Source organism: Pelophylax lessonae, assembly GCF_965119305.1.
Source record: "Pelophylax lessonae genome assembly, chromosome: 9".
Taxonomy (NCBI): domain Eukaryota; kingdom Metazoa; phylum Chordata; class Amphibia; order Anura; family Ranidae; genus Pelophylax; species Pelophylax lessonae.
Genome location: NC_138776.1, coordinates 158,699,334 through 158,713,851, shown reverse-complemented (window position 1 = coordinate 158,713,851; position 14,518 = coordinate 158,699,334). Strand labels below are relative to the sequence as shown.

At 39.6% G+C, this 14,518-nt stretch overlaps 1 protein-coding gene across 2 annotated transcripts in view; it reads right to left on the bottom strand.

The window, feature by feature from the left end:
• COL13A1 (collagen type XIII alpha 1 chain) overlaps positions 1-14,518 on the bottom strand; it is a 215,102-nt gene that overhangs the window by 67,782 nt on the left and 132,802 nt on the right. For both annotated transcript variants that reach the window (XM_082269398.1, XM_082269399.1), the window contains one exon: positions 10,855-10,899. In XM_082269398.1, the coding sequence (XP_082125524.1) occupies positions 10,855-10,899 (45 nt within the window). The remainder of the gene's footprint in view (positions 1-10,854; positions 10,900-14,518) is intronic.

Below are 14,518 nucleotides of genomic sequence, written 5' to 3'. Positions count from 1 at the left end.
TAGTTTGATCTAAATTGTACATAACAAATCTAACTTTCTTCTTTAGCTTTTGACAGGTAAGGTCAAGTATACTGCAGATGTCAACATTATTGAAGGTATTCCACAAGTGTTAATACTGTAAACTCCAATGAACAGGTCTATCTTATTATTTCTTGTTATTGCGACTTTTGAAAAACAACTGCATGTACTAGACCTTGAAATATTTTATACATTGTATTGTCTGTACTGTCTTCCATTGTTATAGCCCTTACTTTGTAAAGAACCATCGGGAATAATGGCACTATATAAATAAAAATAATATAATATTTTATTTTTCAATTGGGGCTCATTGGGATGAGTGTTTAAGCCTGCCCTCCATGCATAGCTGCTTGCAGATGCATGTGCATCCACCTCGGAGCTGCATGTAGGCAGTCCATAGAAGCAGATGCACAGCCAGCAGCTGCATGGACGCATTCACATGGTAAAGTTTGACATGGGTACACGAGCAGGTGAATGAATCTCAACGCAGAGACTCTGCGTTTGGGTTTGTGCGCTTGCTCCTGCCCGCATGTCCAATTTGCGATACTTGCCCTGCCCACATGTCTAACTTGTCTGACATGCGTTTGTGTCCAAGCAGCTGCTGTGTGTGCATCCACTTCTATGGGATGCCTGCATGCAGCTCCATGGTAGATGAACATTTATCGTTCAGTGGCTCTGCATGGAAGATGGGCTTAATCATCCGTCTCAAGGAGCCCTTTAGCTGCACTAGTAAGAAATTAGTTCCAGTGGCCACTTTTCCCTTCTAGAACTTTAAAATCTGAACTCCAGACAAACAGCTAAATACGCAGATAAAATACATATATGAGAGCAGATTAAATTGCCAAAGAATTTGTATTTTTGTCCATCCATTTCTACTGTTCCACACAGCACAGTCCTCTCTGGCAGGGCTTATCTTTCCTTCTCTCTAATCTTTGCTGTAAAGTAGTCTGCAATAGGCTGATATCAAGTTAAATTCAGGTATTTACACTACTTGCATTTGAAAAAATACATTTAAAGGTACGTTAATGACTATGGAGCTATGCTAATTTAATGTTTAAATCTACCTGGTTTTCATCTTTAAGAGAACACCAGTGAATAGTAGATGGGTAAACTTTAAAGCGGAGTTCCACCCAAAAGTGGAACCCCTGCTTATCTGATTCCTCCCCCATCCGGTACCACATTTGGCACCTTTTGGGGGAGTAGATACCTGTCAAAAATAGGTATCTGCTCCTACTTTAGTGTAAGGACGCCTCGGCAACCTATGTAATTTGCGGCCCCTCCTCCTTCCCCCTGCTTCCTTCTGGGAGACACACAGAGGTCCCAGAAGACAGCAGGACCCTTCAGAAAACGCAGTGCTACTCGCGCATGCACCGTAAGAAACAGGCTGTGAAGTTGCAAGGCTTCCCTTAGTAAGTATGCCCGCGGCTGCACCTGGAATCTATGGACGGGTCAGCTTCTGCTGCCGACATTGCGGGCTCCCTGGACAGGTTAGTGTCCTTTTATTAAAAGTCAGCAGTAACCACTTGCCGACCGCTCACTGAGCTGGTACTGCGGCAAAGTGGCTCGTTATCGTCCAGCGACATAGACCTATGTCGCTGGACTCCTCCCCTTCTCGCAGACACAGCGGGAGTCGGGCCAGGGGAGGAGAGGCGGTAATCACCGCCGCTCTTCCCCGATCGTCGGGGATCGAGTGAGGAAATCCGCCCGCTTGTGTAAACAAAGGCGTTGCATGACCGTGCAATTGTCAGTTAAAGTCGCACAGTGCCAAGTTGCAAAAAGTGGCCTGGACGTAAAGCAGGAAAATCCTCTGGTCCTAAAGTGGTTAAATCACACTCTAAAACTTTAGAATAAATATATGCTAATGGAATGAGGAGAGTTTGTTTGTTAATGTGGCTCACATGTTTCACAGCAGCCTCAAAGTGAATACCCCCATTGTCTTTTCTCTCAATACTTGCTCATGTGTCTGACTACAATTTTTTTTGGGCTGAAAATAGCAAACATTTAATGCAGCTTGCATGATTTAACAAAAAAATAAACGTTTCAGTGAAGTTTGGTTTGGTAATACACATTTGATGGTTTTTTTGCTTCATATGCCAAGGATTTGTTTTTCCTGGTAGAACAGTAAAAATCATTGTATACAGTTGGAGATATACACATACGGTATAATATCAGTGTCGCTATTCTAGATGTAGTAAAATATAAAACCGGATAATAAAATCCTTCAGTTTGTACAATACAGAATAACAGCTAGAGGAATTTGTGAAACTTAAAGATGTGTAAAAATTGAGTAACAAAATCTGGAGAACATTATCTCCAATTGGGTTTTAATGTTCCAGACAAAAAAAAAAAAAAAAATCAGATTTGCTGCTGTTTTATAAGACCATGTCCCCTAGTACCCTATTACTCATTTATTTTCCCGCACCGGCAAAATGATGGCTGTAACTGGATAGATTGGTTTCCATGGCAACATTGACACTTTCCTTTCCTCCAGTTTTTATAAATCACTCCCATTGTGCTGACAACACTTAAATGAGTGTTCTAACTGTGCTAGCCGAGAGTAGGGCACACAAAAACATGTTATCATTTACAGGTAATCAATTACAACACATGAAGCCAACTAGTTCTGCACCTAATTTTTCAATTTTACATTGCGCATACCCAAGTATAATATAGATTATAATGTAGAACATTTTAATCATCATTGATGCTTATACCTTAGCAAAGCTTAAACATCACTGATGCTTATATCTTTACAGTAGTTATGATAAATGTACATTGAAATGTGAGCCAACATATTTTTCCGATATTATAATTCAATGCCGGCACAGAGGTCAGCCTCTATTACTATAGTGAAATATCATAGTTCCTTATTATCAGAAGACAGTCCAAAAGGAGATTAAACAATGGCATCCGTGTACTTAAAAAAGACTCTTGACTCATTGTGTACAATATGGATTTATTTGAGTCTATGATGAATGCAGACATCCTCTGATAAGTACTGTAACATACTAGCAGTTACCAAATTTCAAATCAATCTGTACAGCGGTTACCATATAAATTGACAATTTAAACCGGTTTACAGTCATTTCAAAGATGAATGGTTTTCTCTTTTATAACTATTAGTGCGGGAGGAGGAAAATGACCGTAATCCAAGCTACATCTGTTCCTGGATAATCCTAACCAAGGAAATAAGGAACACATTTTACCCCAATTATTATATGTTTATATTGCTGACAATGATGCTTGAGTGCTGCTTGTTTATACAGTCTTTCTGGGGTCAGGGGGGAGAATCCAGTGTACAGACATGACAAAAAGTTTTTAACTAATTTTGTTTAATTTTTTGAGTGTAGAAATAAAAAGTGTATGCTAATAGGCATTTAAACTAGTCATAATAAAAATTTCACTAGCCCAGTGACCTTGCTTGCCCTTTCCGGTTGGGTTGAAGGATACTTCATTGTACATTACAAAAATACATTTAGGATGACATCATACAAGCACTTTTAGGTTCTAAAAACCATTGTGTCCATCCGTATGTTGTACTAAACAATTTTATAGCAATAGCATAGGGGTCACTTACTCACTGGAAGTCTGCTGAGTGTGGCAGAGCTTCACTGAGTAGTCTTGGCCACAGGGATGGCCTGTTGACATACGCAGTAGTTGGAGTAGGAAGCTCAGTAAAGCTGATCCTGAGGTTTTACCAGGCTCAGTATTACTTAGGTGCACTAATGATGGAGTATCCCAAGGACACTTCAGCCTCAGTGCCAACTCCTGCAGTGTCTCCCTGAGTGCCACCTGAGACAGCCGCTTCAACTGGCCTCATCGGAGGCACGAACCTGCCTGGTGAAGGCTACAAGCAGTGTTAATTTTGACACCAAATTTTGAATTCGTTTTAGTGATAAGTCTTTTGACTACTATGCCATTTTAGTTTTAGTCGTAGTTTAGTCATCTGAGTTGTTTTAGTTTTAGTCGTATTTTAGTCGACTAAAATCTGCAGTACATTTTAGTCTATTAAAATCTAAAGGGTTTAGTTAAATTATAATGCATTTTTTCTTTAGAATTTACAATGATATACTCCTGTAGTAAAAACCAAATATCATGTTTTTATTTATGTTATTAAGGTTTAAACCTGAACTACAGACACAGATTTAGTCCCCGGTTCACACTGGGCCAACTTTTCAGGCGACCTAGCCGCCTGGCAAGTCGCGCTCCATTCAGTGCAATGGAACCGTTCTAATCGGAGCAACTCAAGTTGCTCCGATTTAGGAAAAGGTTCCTGCACTACTTTGGGAGCGACTTTCATTGACTTCTATTTGAGAAGTCATTTGCAAGCCTAGTTGAAGTCGCGCTGCACGGGGCGGCTTCAGAGTCGGGCGACTTTGAAACTGCCCCAGTGTGAACCCAGCCTTAGCCATCATGATATATTATGTCTTTATAAATAAAGCCAAGTTTCATAAATAAGCAAAGATATTGCTTTTTGACAAGCAGAAGTTCAACTTGAAAATGTTAAAAACCCAAAAAACTGTACACTCTATTGGCTGTAATGCCATTGCACATATTACCTGAATATATTACCAACGTTAAATATTAGGAAAAAAATAAGAAAAGCCTTTTTCTTATTTTTTTTTTCTTTCAGCAGCTTAGAAGATGTCTCCTATGTATTCCTTTGTGGTAGTACAGTTTTAATTTTGACGTCAAATTTCAATTTAGTTTTAGTCATAGTCTTTTGAATAAAATTCCATTTTAGTTTTAGTCTAATTTTAGTTATTCGACTAAAATAGCATTTTAGTTTTAGTCGTACTTTAGTCATCTGAATTGTTTTAGTTTTAGTCATATTTTAGTTGGCTAAAATAGTAATAATTTAGTTGACGAAAATATTTTAGTCAACAAAATTAACACTGGCTACAAGCTGCTGTCATCATCATACATTGCAAACATGGTCAACTGTTGTCACTATCAAAAAAAAATGTCTGACCTTACACTAATTGCTTAGGGCAGGGGTCTTCAAACTATGGCCCTTCAGTTGTTCAGGAACTAAAATTCCCATCATGCGTAGTCCTGTCTGTGAATGTCAGTTTTTCAATGCCTCATGGGATGTGTAGTTTTGCAACAGCTGGTGGGCCGTAGTTTGAGGATCCCTGGGGTAGGGAAATTATTACTGATAAATGCAGATTGTGTATGGCTATAAAATAGTTTTAGAGCATTATAGCTTCTAACAAGCAGACTTTTTTAAACAGTCCACCCAACATTAGGATGGGATTCACAATGTTGAGTTAAGCATTACTACAACGTGGCATTGCAACATGCGCATTATCACAATGTGGCAGCCCATTTAAATGAATGGCTCCATTGCTGCTTAGCAACTGCTGTCAAGTTGTTCCTCCACGAATAGAGTTCAATATTGGTTCTTAAATAGCCCTGATGAAGGAGGAATGGTATTGCCCCTGAAATGTGTTGGCCTTTTTTTATATGATTTTTTTTTATCAACAATTAAAATTATCTTGGATACCCGTATCCAATTTTAGTCTGGTGCTCCTTATTGTATTTTTGTTATTTTAATGAATGGGCTGCCCTGACATAATGCAAATTAACACATGTGTATTAAATGCACTGTAAAATAGGTTCTTAAAAATTAGTTTCGGATTAACACTGGCAACTTTAATTACAGGTCGTCTTTCTCATATTTCTATGGGGCTTTCATTCCAAATCCTTAAGAAACTGATGCCATTAACATTTTGGCCACTACTTTCTCTATGGGAATGAATGATAATTTGTTGTTGATTGATAATGTATGCATATTTATCAACTAAGTTAAATAGTCACACACCTAATCACCATTAATCTAAAAAAAAAATGAATTCCCATTACAGCGCAGGTTTGAGTGTTGTATGTCTCCAGCTAAGAACCCACATACTTGTATCTATAATATGTTTTTTTTTTTTAAACTATTTGTAGGGTATACAAAAATTAGAAGTAGGAACAGATTTTGCACATTATTACCTACTTTTTCTCATCAGTAACTGCAGAAAATACTTAACATCTAAGCCAATTTCATTTGTAGTGGCAAATCCAAGATGGATATATTTATATAAGAAACAAATAAAATGACCTTATAAATTCAATAAAATTAGACAGACAAGATTTACAAAAAGGTAAAAATATCATGTACTGACATTCCTTAATGCTAATGTAGATGGAACTTACTGTAAAATCAACCATCCATTTGTTTGAACTCTGCCTGCTTCAAGCTTACATTACAACAAGTGAAACAGAAATTCCTAACAGAACCTGCAGGGTTCATAGCATGAGCATTGGTGTCAGTCAGTTGTAGCAAACAAAGTAATCAGACATTTTGTAAAATAGCTACAACAGAAGGCCACTGGGTGGTATCATGGAGATCCGCTAGCTTAATAGTAATGGAGAGATCTCTATCCAGATCTGTTCAAACACAAGGTTGGCGTATATTGACTTTATAGGCACCACATCAAACATATTTGTTAAAAATATGAGTGGTGCATATATTTACTTTATAGGCACCACATGAATGCCTATAAAGCCCATATATGCCAACCTTGTAGTTAAGTTGTACCAAACAAAGTACTGGCAGAGTGCAAGAGACTGTTAGGTTAGGTCTAAATGCCCATGGACATGAACTAAAATTAAAGCAATCTTAAAAAGACTAAAGTAACTGTTGGCGAAATCATTGCAAAGGGTTTAAAGCACAAATATCTATCATCTACTAAGTTACCAGAAGGAGGGATATGCTTGTATCTCTGTTATCCGGTTCTTCATAATTTATTTAGAGTTCTTTGTGATGTCTTCTATTGAGGGTAATATAAGGGCTATTACAGTGCTGCCACAGAATGGGCTATAGCAGCCTTTTTCAACCAGGGTGCCCAGGCAGCCTGAGGTGCCTTGATGTTTCTCCAAGGGTGCCTTGGAAAGAAGCCTAAAAATTGCCCTAAAATTGTATACAAGCCAGTGGGTGGATGAAGCCTGCCTTTTAATTACACAAAACCACAGGTTTTCATTGTATACTATTTACAACCTTCTAGCTGCCGTGGTCCTAACAAACATTTACATCATCAGTTGATAAGGAGGATGTCTGCTGCCTGCATATCATCCTGGTTTGACCCTCCCTTGCCTCTATCCATCAGCTTTGGGGTCACATTAGCTGAGTAATGGAGAAGAGGAACATTGGAATACTAGTCAGTACCAGTTTGCAAAAGTGTATTTGCTTTGGAAGAATAAATCACCTCTAACATTGGGTGTCTTACGTGTATTGATATTGCTGCATTATGTAAAATTATTAGAATATATTTTACATTTTAGAATGGGGCGCCTCAAGTCTGTCCATAATTTTGGAGGGTGCCTTGAGATTAACCATCATTTTTAAGGGTGCCTTGACTGAAAAAAGGTTGAGCAACACTGGGCTATGGCACTTTTGTAGGTCAAAGGAACAAAACTTTGGGGCAACATTCTACCATATTTTAGAATACTTATAGAAACCAGAGGGTCTTTCTATACAATTACACATTTCATTTAGATACATGATTTATTTTATTATTTTCTCAGACAATTTTGGTTTTAAGTCCTTTTACAATACTGTCCACACAATCTGAAGCAATTATGGTGTTATGCAGATAATGTATTAGGGGTGAAGTCTTACTAAGGCTGGCCATATGTGCATCGAAATTCTACTGGTTTAGCAGGGACCAGCAAAATTTTAAACCATGTATGGTTGAAAAGAAGTCTACGTGCCAATCAATTTCTGTTAATCCGCCCTGTTCGAAGATTTACACTTGATCAGCATTGCAGGCAATAGACTGCAGTGCTGATTAGTGTATTTTGATGGCAGGGGTGTCTCCCTGTTGTCAGAATACATAGACACAATGGGGGGGAGGAGGTCACCATTTACCTTGAATATGTAAATGTGGGAAATCAGGTCAGTTTGTTTCTGTTCAACTTGCTGGTTAAACGAAAAGAACGGGCTCTTCTATGGCCAGCTTAAAGTCTATAAACTTTTAATTACCCCTATAGGGCTAGCATTTGGTCACGTTCAAATCAAGTCGTGGGTACGCCATTTGCCACCTGCTGTATGATAACACTGCTAGAAAGGAGACAGATTTGTGAGTGTCTCCTTTCACAAAATATCACAAAGCCTGAGGAACTGTCTATTTATGGAGGCGTCTAAAAATACATAACCTCTGCTGATAGATTACTTAACCCTGTAGTAAATGATCAGTGTCATATACAGTACTGGACCATAAAGCGCTGATTATTCATTCATAATAATAAAAGATTACTCAGCCCTATTGGGCTGCATAGACCATCGGCTGAGAGGAAAGGGGGGGGGGGGGTAGGGTATGCTAAAATGTAGCTGCAGATAGATCACACAGCGCTGACTGATCTTTTAATATTATAAAAGAGCAACACTGATTGTTTATTCATAACAGTAAAAAAAAAAAAAAAAACAGTCAGCTTAGAGAGAGCGAGCAGGAATTCAGTGTTGGCTGTATTACACCCCACAGGAACGCCCATAACTTGGGCTTCAGACTGGGGTGGAGCCACAGCCAGTAATACAATAAATAAAGCTTTCACTCTGCAAAGAGGCCACAATCAGTAAGGAAACAAGTGCTATATGCACTTGGTTCCTTGGAGAATAAAAAAAAGTTTACAAACAATTGTGCCTTCCTTGCAAGTGCTGCTTTTTTTCTGAAAGTGGAAGTAATCCCATCACTTTAATAGTTAAAAAAATAAATTTCATTTCCAGCAAGTGCTGGGAATGTAACTGTCACATTGGTTGTGCTCCCAACCAAACTGTCAAACCATCCAATGGCTGGTCTCATAGCTGATCACATGTGCAGCTTCATGGAAGTTGAAGATTAAACATAGGCCAATATGGCAGCTTCCTTGCCTTAAAACTATAGGAGGATTTACTTCCACTTTAAGCTGCTGTGAGCTTTACTTTGCTTAGCTGACAGATAAAGTCAAGTTGGGGAAATTGCAGTTGTTGTATACAAATAGGGAAACCCATAGTCCAAATCAAAACTAAGAGACAAAGAAAGAGAAGGTGAGTAAAAAGGGGGCAAGATAATTATTTCCTGGACACACATACACTATATTAGCAAAAGTATTGAGATGCCAGCCTTTACATGCACATGAATTTTAGTGGCATCCCAGTATTAGTCCGTAGGGTTCAAAACTGAGTTGACCTACCCTTTACAGCTATAACAGCTTCAACTCTTCTGGGAAGGCTGTCCACAAGGTTTAGGAGTGTGTCTTTGGGAATGTTTGACTATTCTTCCAGAAGCGCATTTGTGAGGTCAGGCACTGATGTTGGATGAGAAGGCCTGGCTCACAGTCTCCACTCGAATTCATCCCAAAGGTGTTCTATCGGATTGAGGTCAGGACACTGTGCAGGCCAGTCGAGTTCCTCCACCCCAAGCTCATCCATGTCTTTATGGACCTTGTTTGTGCACTGGTGCGGAGTTCATGTTGGAACAGGAAGGGGTCATCCCCAAACTGTTCCTACAAAGTTAGGAGCATGAAATCATCCAAAATGTCTTGGTATGCTGATGTCTTAAGAGTTCCCTTCACTGGAACAAGCCCAACCCCTCAACCCCTCAAAAACAACCCCACAAACCCCTCCACCAAATGATTTGGACCAGTGCACAAAGCAAGGTCCATAAAGACATAGGTGAGCGTGTTTGGGAACTTGACTGGCCTGCACAAAGTCCTGACCTCAACCTGATAGAACACCTTTGGGATGAATTAGAGCGCAGACTTTGAGCCAGGCCTCCTCTCCAAAATCAGTGCCTGACCTTTACAATTGCGCTTCTGGAAGAATGGTCAAACATTCCCATAGACACACTCCTAAACCTTGTGGACAGCCTTCCCAGATCAGTTAAAGCTGTTATACCTGCAAAGGGTGGGCCAACTTCAAATTGAACCCTAAGGACTGAGACTGGGATGCCATTAAAGTTCATGTGCATGTAAAGGCAGGCATTCTAATACGTTTTGGTAGTGTTCACTTTGGTAACCTGTGGCCAGTGCCAGATGTTGAGTGCTTGCGCCCTAATGGTTTGCAATGATTTCCACAACAGTTAGCTGTTAAGTATTTATCCCATATAGTATTTATATGTTTTTTGCAATTTAACACACAAAAGTATTATTGCGTGTTCAAAATTGTGACCTACATGGTTCACCCTTTATATGAATGCAACATTGTTCATTTTCATTATTCCAGTATCACTAGAGGGTCTATTTTATTTAATTCAACTTACTTCTACAAAGACATTGTTCTGCAAACTTACAGGAAGCTGGTACTGACCCATTGTCAGCATTGTAATGTGTATCCCTATTTGTAAATCTTGTCAACTTTACAAGTACGAAAAATACAAAAACAAGTAACATTAAGTTTCCCATAGATATTGGACAGTTACTAGGAATGGTTAGGGGGTGAAGAAAAGGGGCAGAGGCCAGGTATAGTGGTTGGAGTGATGTATGGTTACAAAGGTGAATATGAAGGAAGGTAAAGTTAAAGCAAGGGATGGGTCATACCTCTCAACTCTCAGAAACAGAAATCAGGGGAAAGCTAAAGAAAAAGAGGACACAAGATGAAAATTAGGGTTACTGAGCCACACAGGGGGTGGAAAGTGGTCATGTGAATAGTATAACTAGTGGATGACGTCTTAGGACCAGTACACAGAGCTGGGAGTTGTGAGTAATGTAGAAAAAGGGGGGAAAATTGGGGATGCAAGGAGACAGAACAATGTTGGCAAAGAGGTACACTGGGATTCATGGGGGGCACAGCTACATTTTTGCTAAAGAAGATACCTTTGCTCCATGTTTCCCTGGCATCCCGGGCATGCCTCTCTCTCCCTAAGGTTGGAAATGAGAAAAGAAAGAGAAGGGGAACGAATAAGTCCAGGCAGACTGAGTTAGTGTATGTGAAGTGTTTTGGTGGGAAATAAAAGTGTTAAAAGAAGATATATGTATAACAGGCTATTTAAAAACAAGGTGAAATTGAATGTGGTAACACATAGCAACCAATCAGAAATCAACTTCATAGGTTTGTCTACTTAATTATTAAAGGTTTCTGACTGGTTGGCATTGGTTACTGCACACCCCTGCTGTCCCAATATAGAATCCTATACTTAATTTAAAGATAACAGCTATAGTATTTCAAATGTAAAAAGTTATTCCTATACCTCAACCCACAAAAAAGTAAGTTAGTAAAAGTAAAAGTTGTTGGCATGGTAGAACCAGTCTGCACTACCGTAACTTAGTCTGTGTATTGATTATATGTTGTGTTCATTAAATAAGAGATATAAGTCTACTCTTACATGCAGGAAAAAATACAAATGATCATAATAAACTATTACATTAGCTTGTACAAGGAAATCAATATTTTAATTACAGACAAGGCATAGTTTTTATTTTTCTAGATCCAAATGTAGCCACAATTCTTTGGTGCAGTTCTGGATCTCATTAATTGGGTCACATAGCCTATTAAGCAGATATGGTTAGTTGTTGTGGCGCTTCTGCATTAATTAGAGATGCAGTTTTTATAAACTATAACAAAAGCTAATATATTTATTACAGTGTAATGTGCACACATACTAAAATTAGTGTACTGGAGGATTATATTATATGCAAAAGTTAAAGTATAACTACAGGCAACACTTTTTATTTTTTAGATTTAGTTAGATTCAGGTCTCGAGTCCTGCGGGAACACATGGGAATGGCATTCCTGTACTTTTTCCACAGCAGGAACGCCGTTCCTGCTGGCATTCGAATCCTGCAGGACTGGCCTTTGCCCTTCCCTCCCTCGATTCTCCTCTTCCTCCAGTGGCTGCTGTAACAAAGTCCAGCCTCCTAGACCGGCTCCAGTGAAAGGCAGAACACTGCTCCATTGCCGGCAAATTGAATCAGTGTGACGTGTATTATAGGAGCCAGTCTAGGAGGTGGGACTTTGTTACAGTGGCTTCAGTGGAGGTGGAGGAGGGAGGGGAGGACAGGTGCACCAGGACATTAAAATCTAAGATCTGCGACACAGCGGGAGATCGCCGCTGTGTGCTATCCATCCAGGCACTAATGAGGCTGCATTGCTGGGCAGTAGTAAGGCTGCATTGCTGGGCACTGGTAAGGCTGCGTTGCTGGGCACTGGTATGGCTGCATTTGATGGGCAGAATTGTTGCTCTACATAAAGATGGCCTAGGCTATAAGAAGATTGCCAAGACCCGGAAACTGAGCTGCAGCAAAGTGGCTAAGACCATACAGTGGTTTAACAGGACAGGTTCCACTCTGAACAGGTTTCGCCATGGTTGACCAAAGAAGTTGAGTGCACATGCTATGCATCATATCCAGAGGTTGTCTTTGGGAAATAGACGTATAAGTGCTGCCAGCATTGCTGCAGAGGTTGAAGAGGTGGGGGGTCAGCCTGTCAGTGCTCAGACCTTATGCCACACACTGCATCAAATTGGTCTGCATAGCTGTCATCCCAGAAGGAAGCCTCTTCTAAAGATGATGCACAAGAAAGCCCCCAAACAGTTTTCTGAAGACAAGCAAACTAAGGACATGGATAACTAGAACCATGTCCTGTTGTCAGATGAGAGCAAGATAAACTTATTTGGTTCAGAAGGTGTCAAGCGTGTGTGGCGGCAACCGGGGGAGGAGTACACCTCCAAGATGACCACTGCCTTGCTAAAGAATCTGAGGGTAAAGGTGATGGACTGGCCAAGCATGTCTCCAGACCTAAACCCTATTGAGCATCTGTGGCGCATTTTCAAATGGAAGGTGGAGGAGCGAAGGTCTCTAACATCCACCAGCTTTGTGATGTCATCATGGAGGAGTGGAACAGGACTCCAGTGGCAACCTGTGAAGCTCTGGTGAACTCTATGCCCAAGAGGGTTAAAGCGGTGCTGGAAAATAATGTTGGCCACACAAAATATTAACACTTTGTCCCAATTTTGACATTTTGACCTAAGGGTGTACTCACTTTTGTTGCCAAACAGAGTCATTTGGAGGGACTATCCCCCTTTGCTCCTCAGGTGTCCCTCCTTTTCATCTCAAATATAATCCTCTAAAAAATGGACTATTTAATTACCAAAAACCTTACGCTTCATCAAAATTTTAATCCAACCTTGAATCCAATCCAATTGTTGCATTTGTTATTTTGAAAAGCCGACATAACGAAAAGTAGTAGTAAAAAAAAAGCCTTTGTGGGTTTAAGTGCTTCTAGAGCATATTATTTCTTCCTGACTCACATGATAAGTGGTGTTGCAGTAGCATTTATTTATTTATATATATATATATATTTTTTTACATTATGTCTATATACCTAAAAGGTGTCCCTCATTTACATCCTAGAATGTGTGCCCCACTTTTATATCCTAGAAAGTTAGGAGGTATGAGCATGCAGTTAGTAAAATCACCTGATCTGCCTGCTTGATCCTGACAGTGAAAAGAGTGTTGAGGCCACTGGAGAAAAAAGACACTTGAAAAACTATGATTTTCAGGAGAAGGTCAGCAGAGGTAGCCTTCATTGTCATTTCAGTATGTGTTTTAATGCAAAGGAGTGCAGTATACCAAATTTCCACCGGAGGGCAGAATGAGTCAAGAAATTAAAGTTTAAAGCATTGTCACCCACAACAGGTTGTTACTGTATTCAAATTATGCTTCCACGCTTTTTAAATCTGAAATACGAAACATACTTGCAATCAGGCATCCATCAGGCATGCAGAATGAATTTGTAATATTACCAGATTGTGAAAAACAGTGTCTCCCCCCTGCAGACATCTTCAGGTGTTTTCTATTTAACGGTGGCTGAGTCAAAAGTATTTTATATTCAACTCAGATTAAGTAGTTTAATTTTTGAGGTCAGCATGAAGTGTACAATAGCCAAAGGCCATAACTCTAGCATTTCCGGGGTAAGATCATGTGCAAAAAGCATATCATCCCCATGTAGCAGTAGTTGAAAACTTGCTGTTAGTCTAGACAATATCAAATAGTACATAAGTGAGTGCAGACACCACATAGTCTGAAGCATTATAGCACTTGACAGATGTCAAATCTAAGCATGCTTTAAAAATATTGTGTTTTTAAAGGCTGGCTGCATCTAGCATAGAAGTTTATTTACAGATGGACACCTATGGTCTTTACTACTTATGAGCATTCAAAGTATATCTAAACTAAAAAAATAAAAATGTAATATATTGCAGTTTTCCAGTCCTTAGAAGTGATGGCTGCAAGAGTTTCATTTTAAGAACATTAAAAGTGGAACACTACCCAAAAGGGTAAGTTCCACTTTAAATCCTCTTCCCTTCCTTCGCTGCCACATTTGGCATGTCATTTTATTTTTTTACGGGAGCGGGAACCTAGTTTTGACAAGTGCCTGCTTCCACTTCCACATGGATCGCTCAGCCAACATGAGTGGAAGTTCTCCTCTCCCCTCCCTCCCTGCAGTTTTCTGGGACACGTCACAGGTCCCAGAAGACTG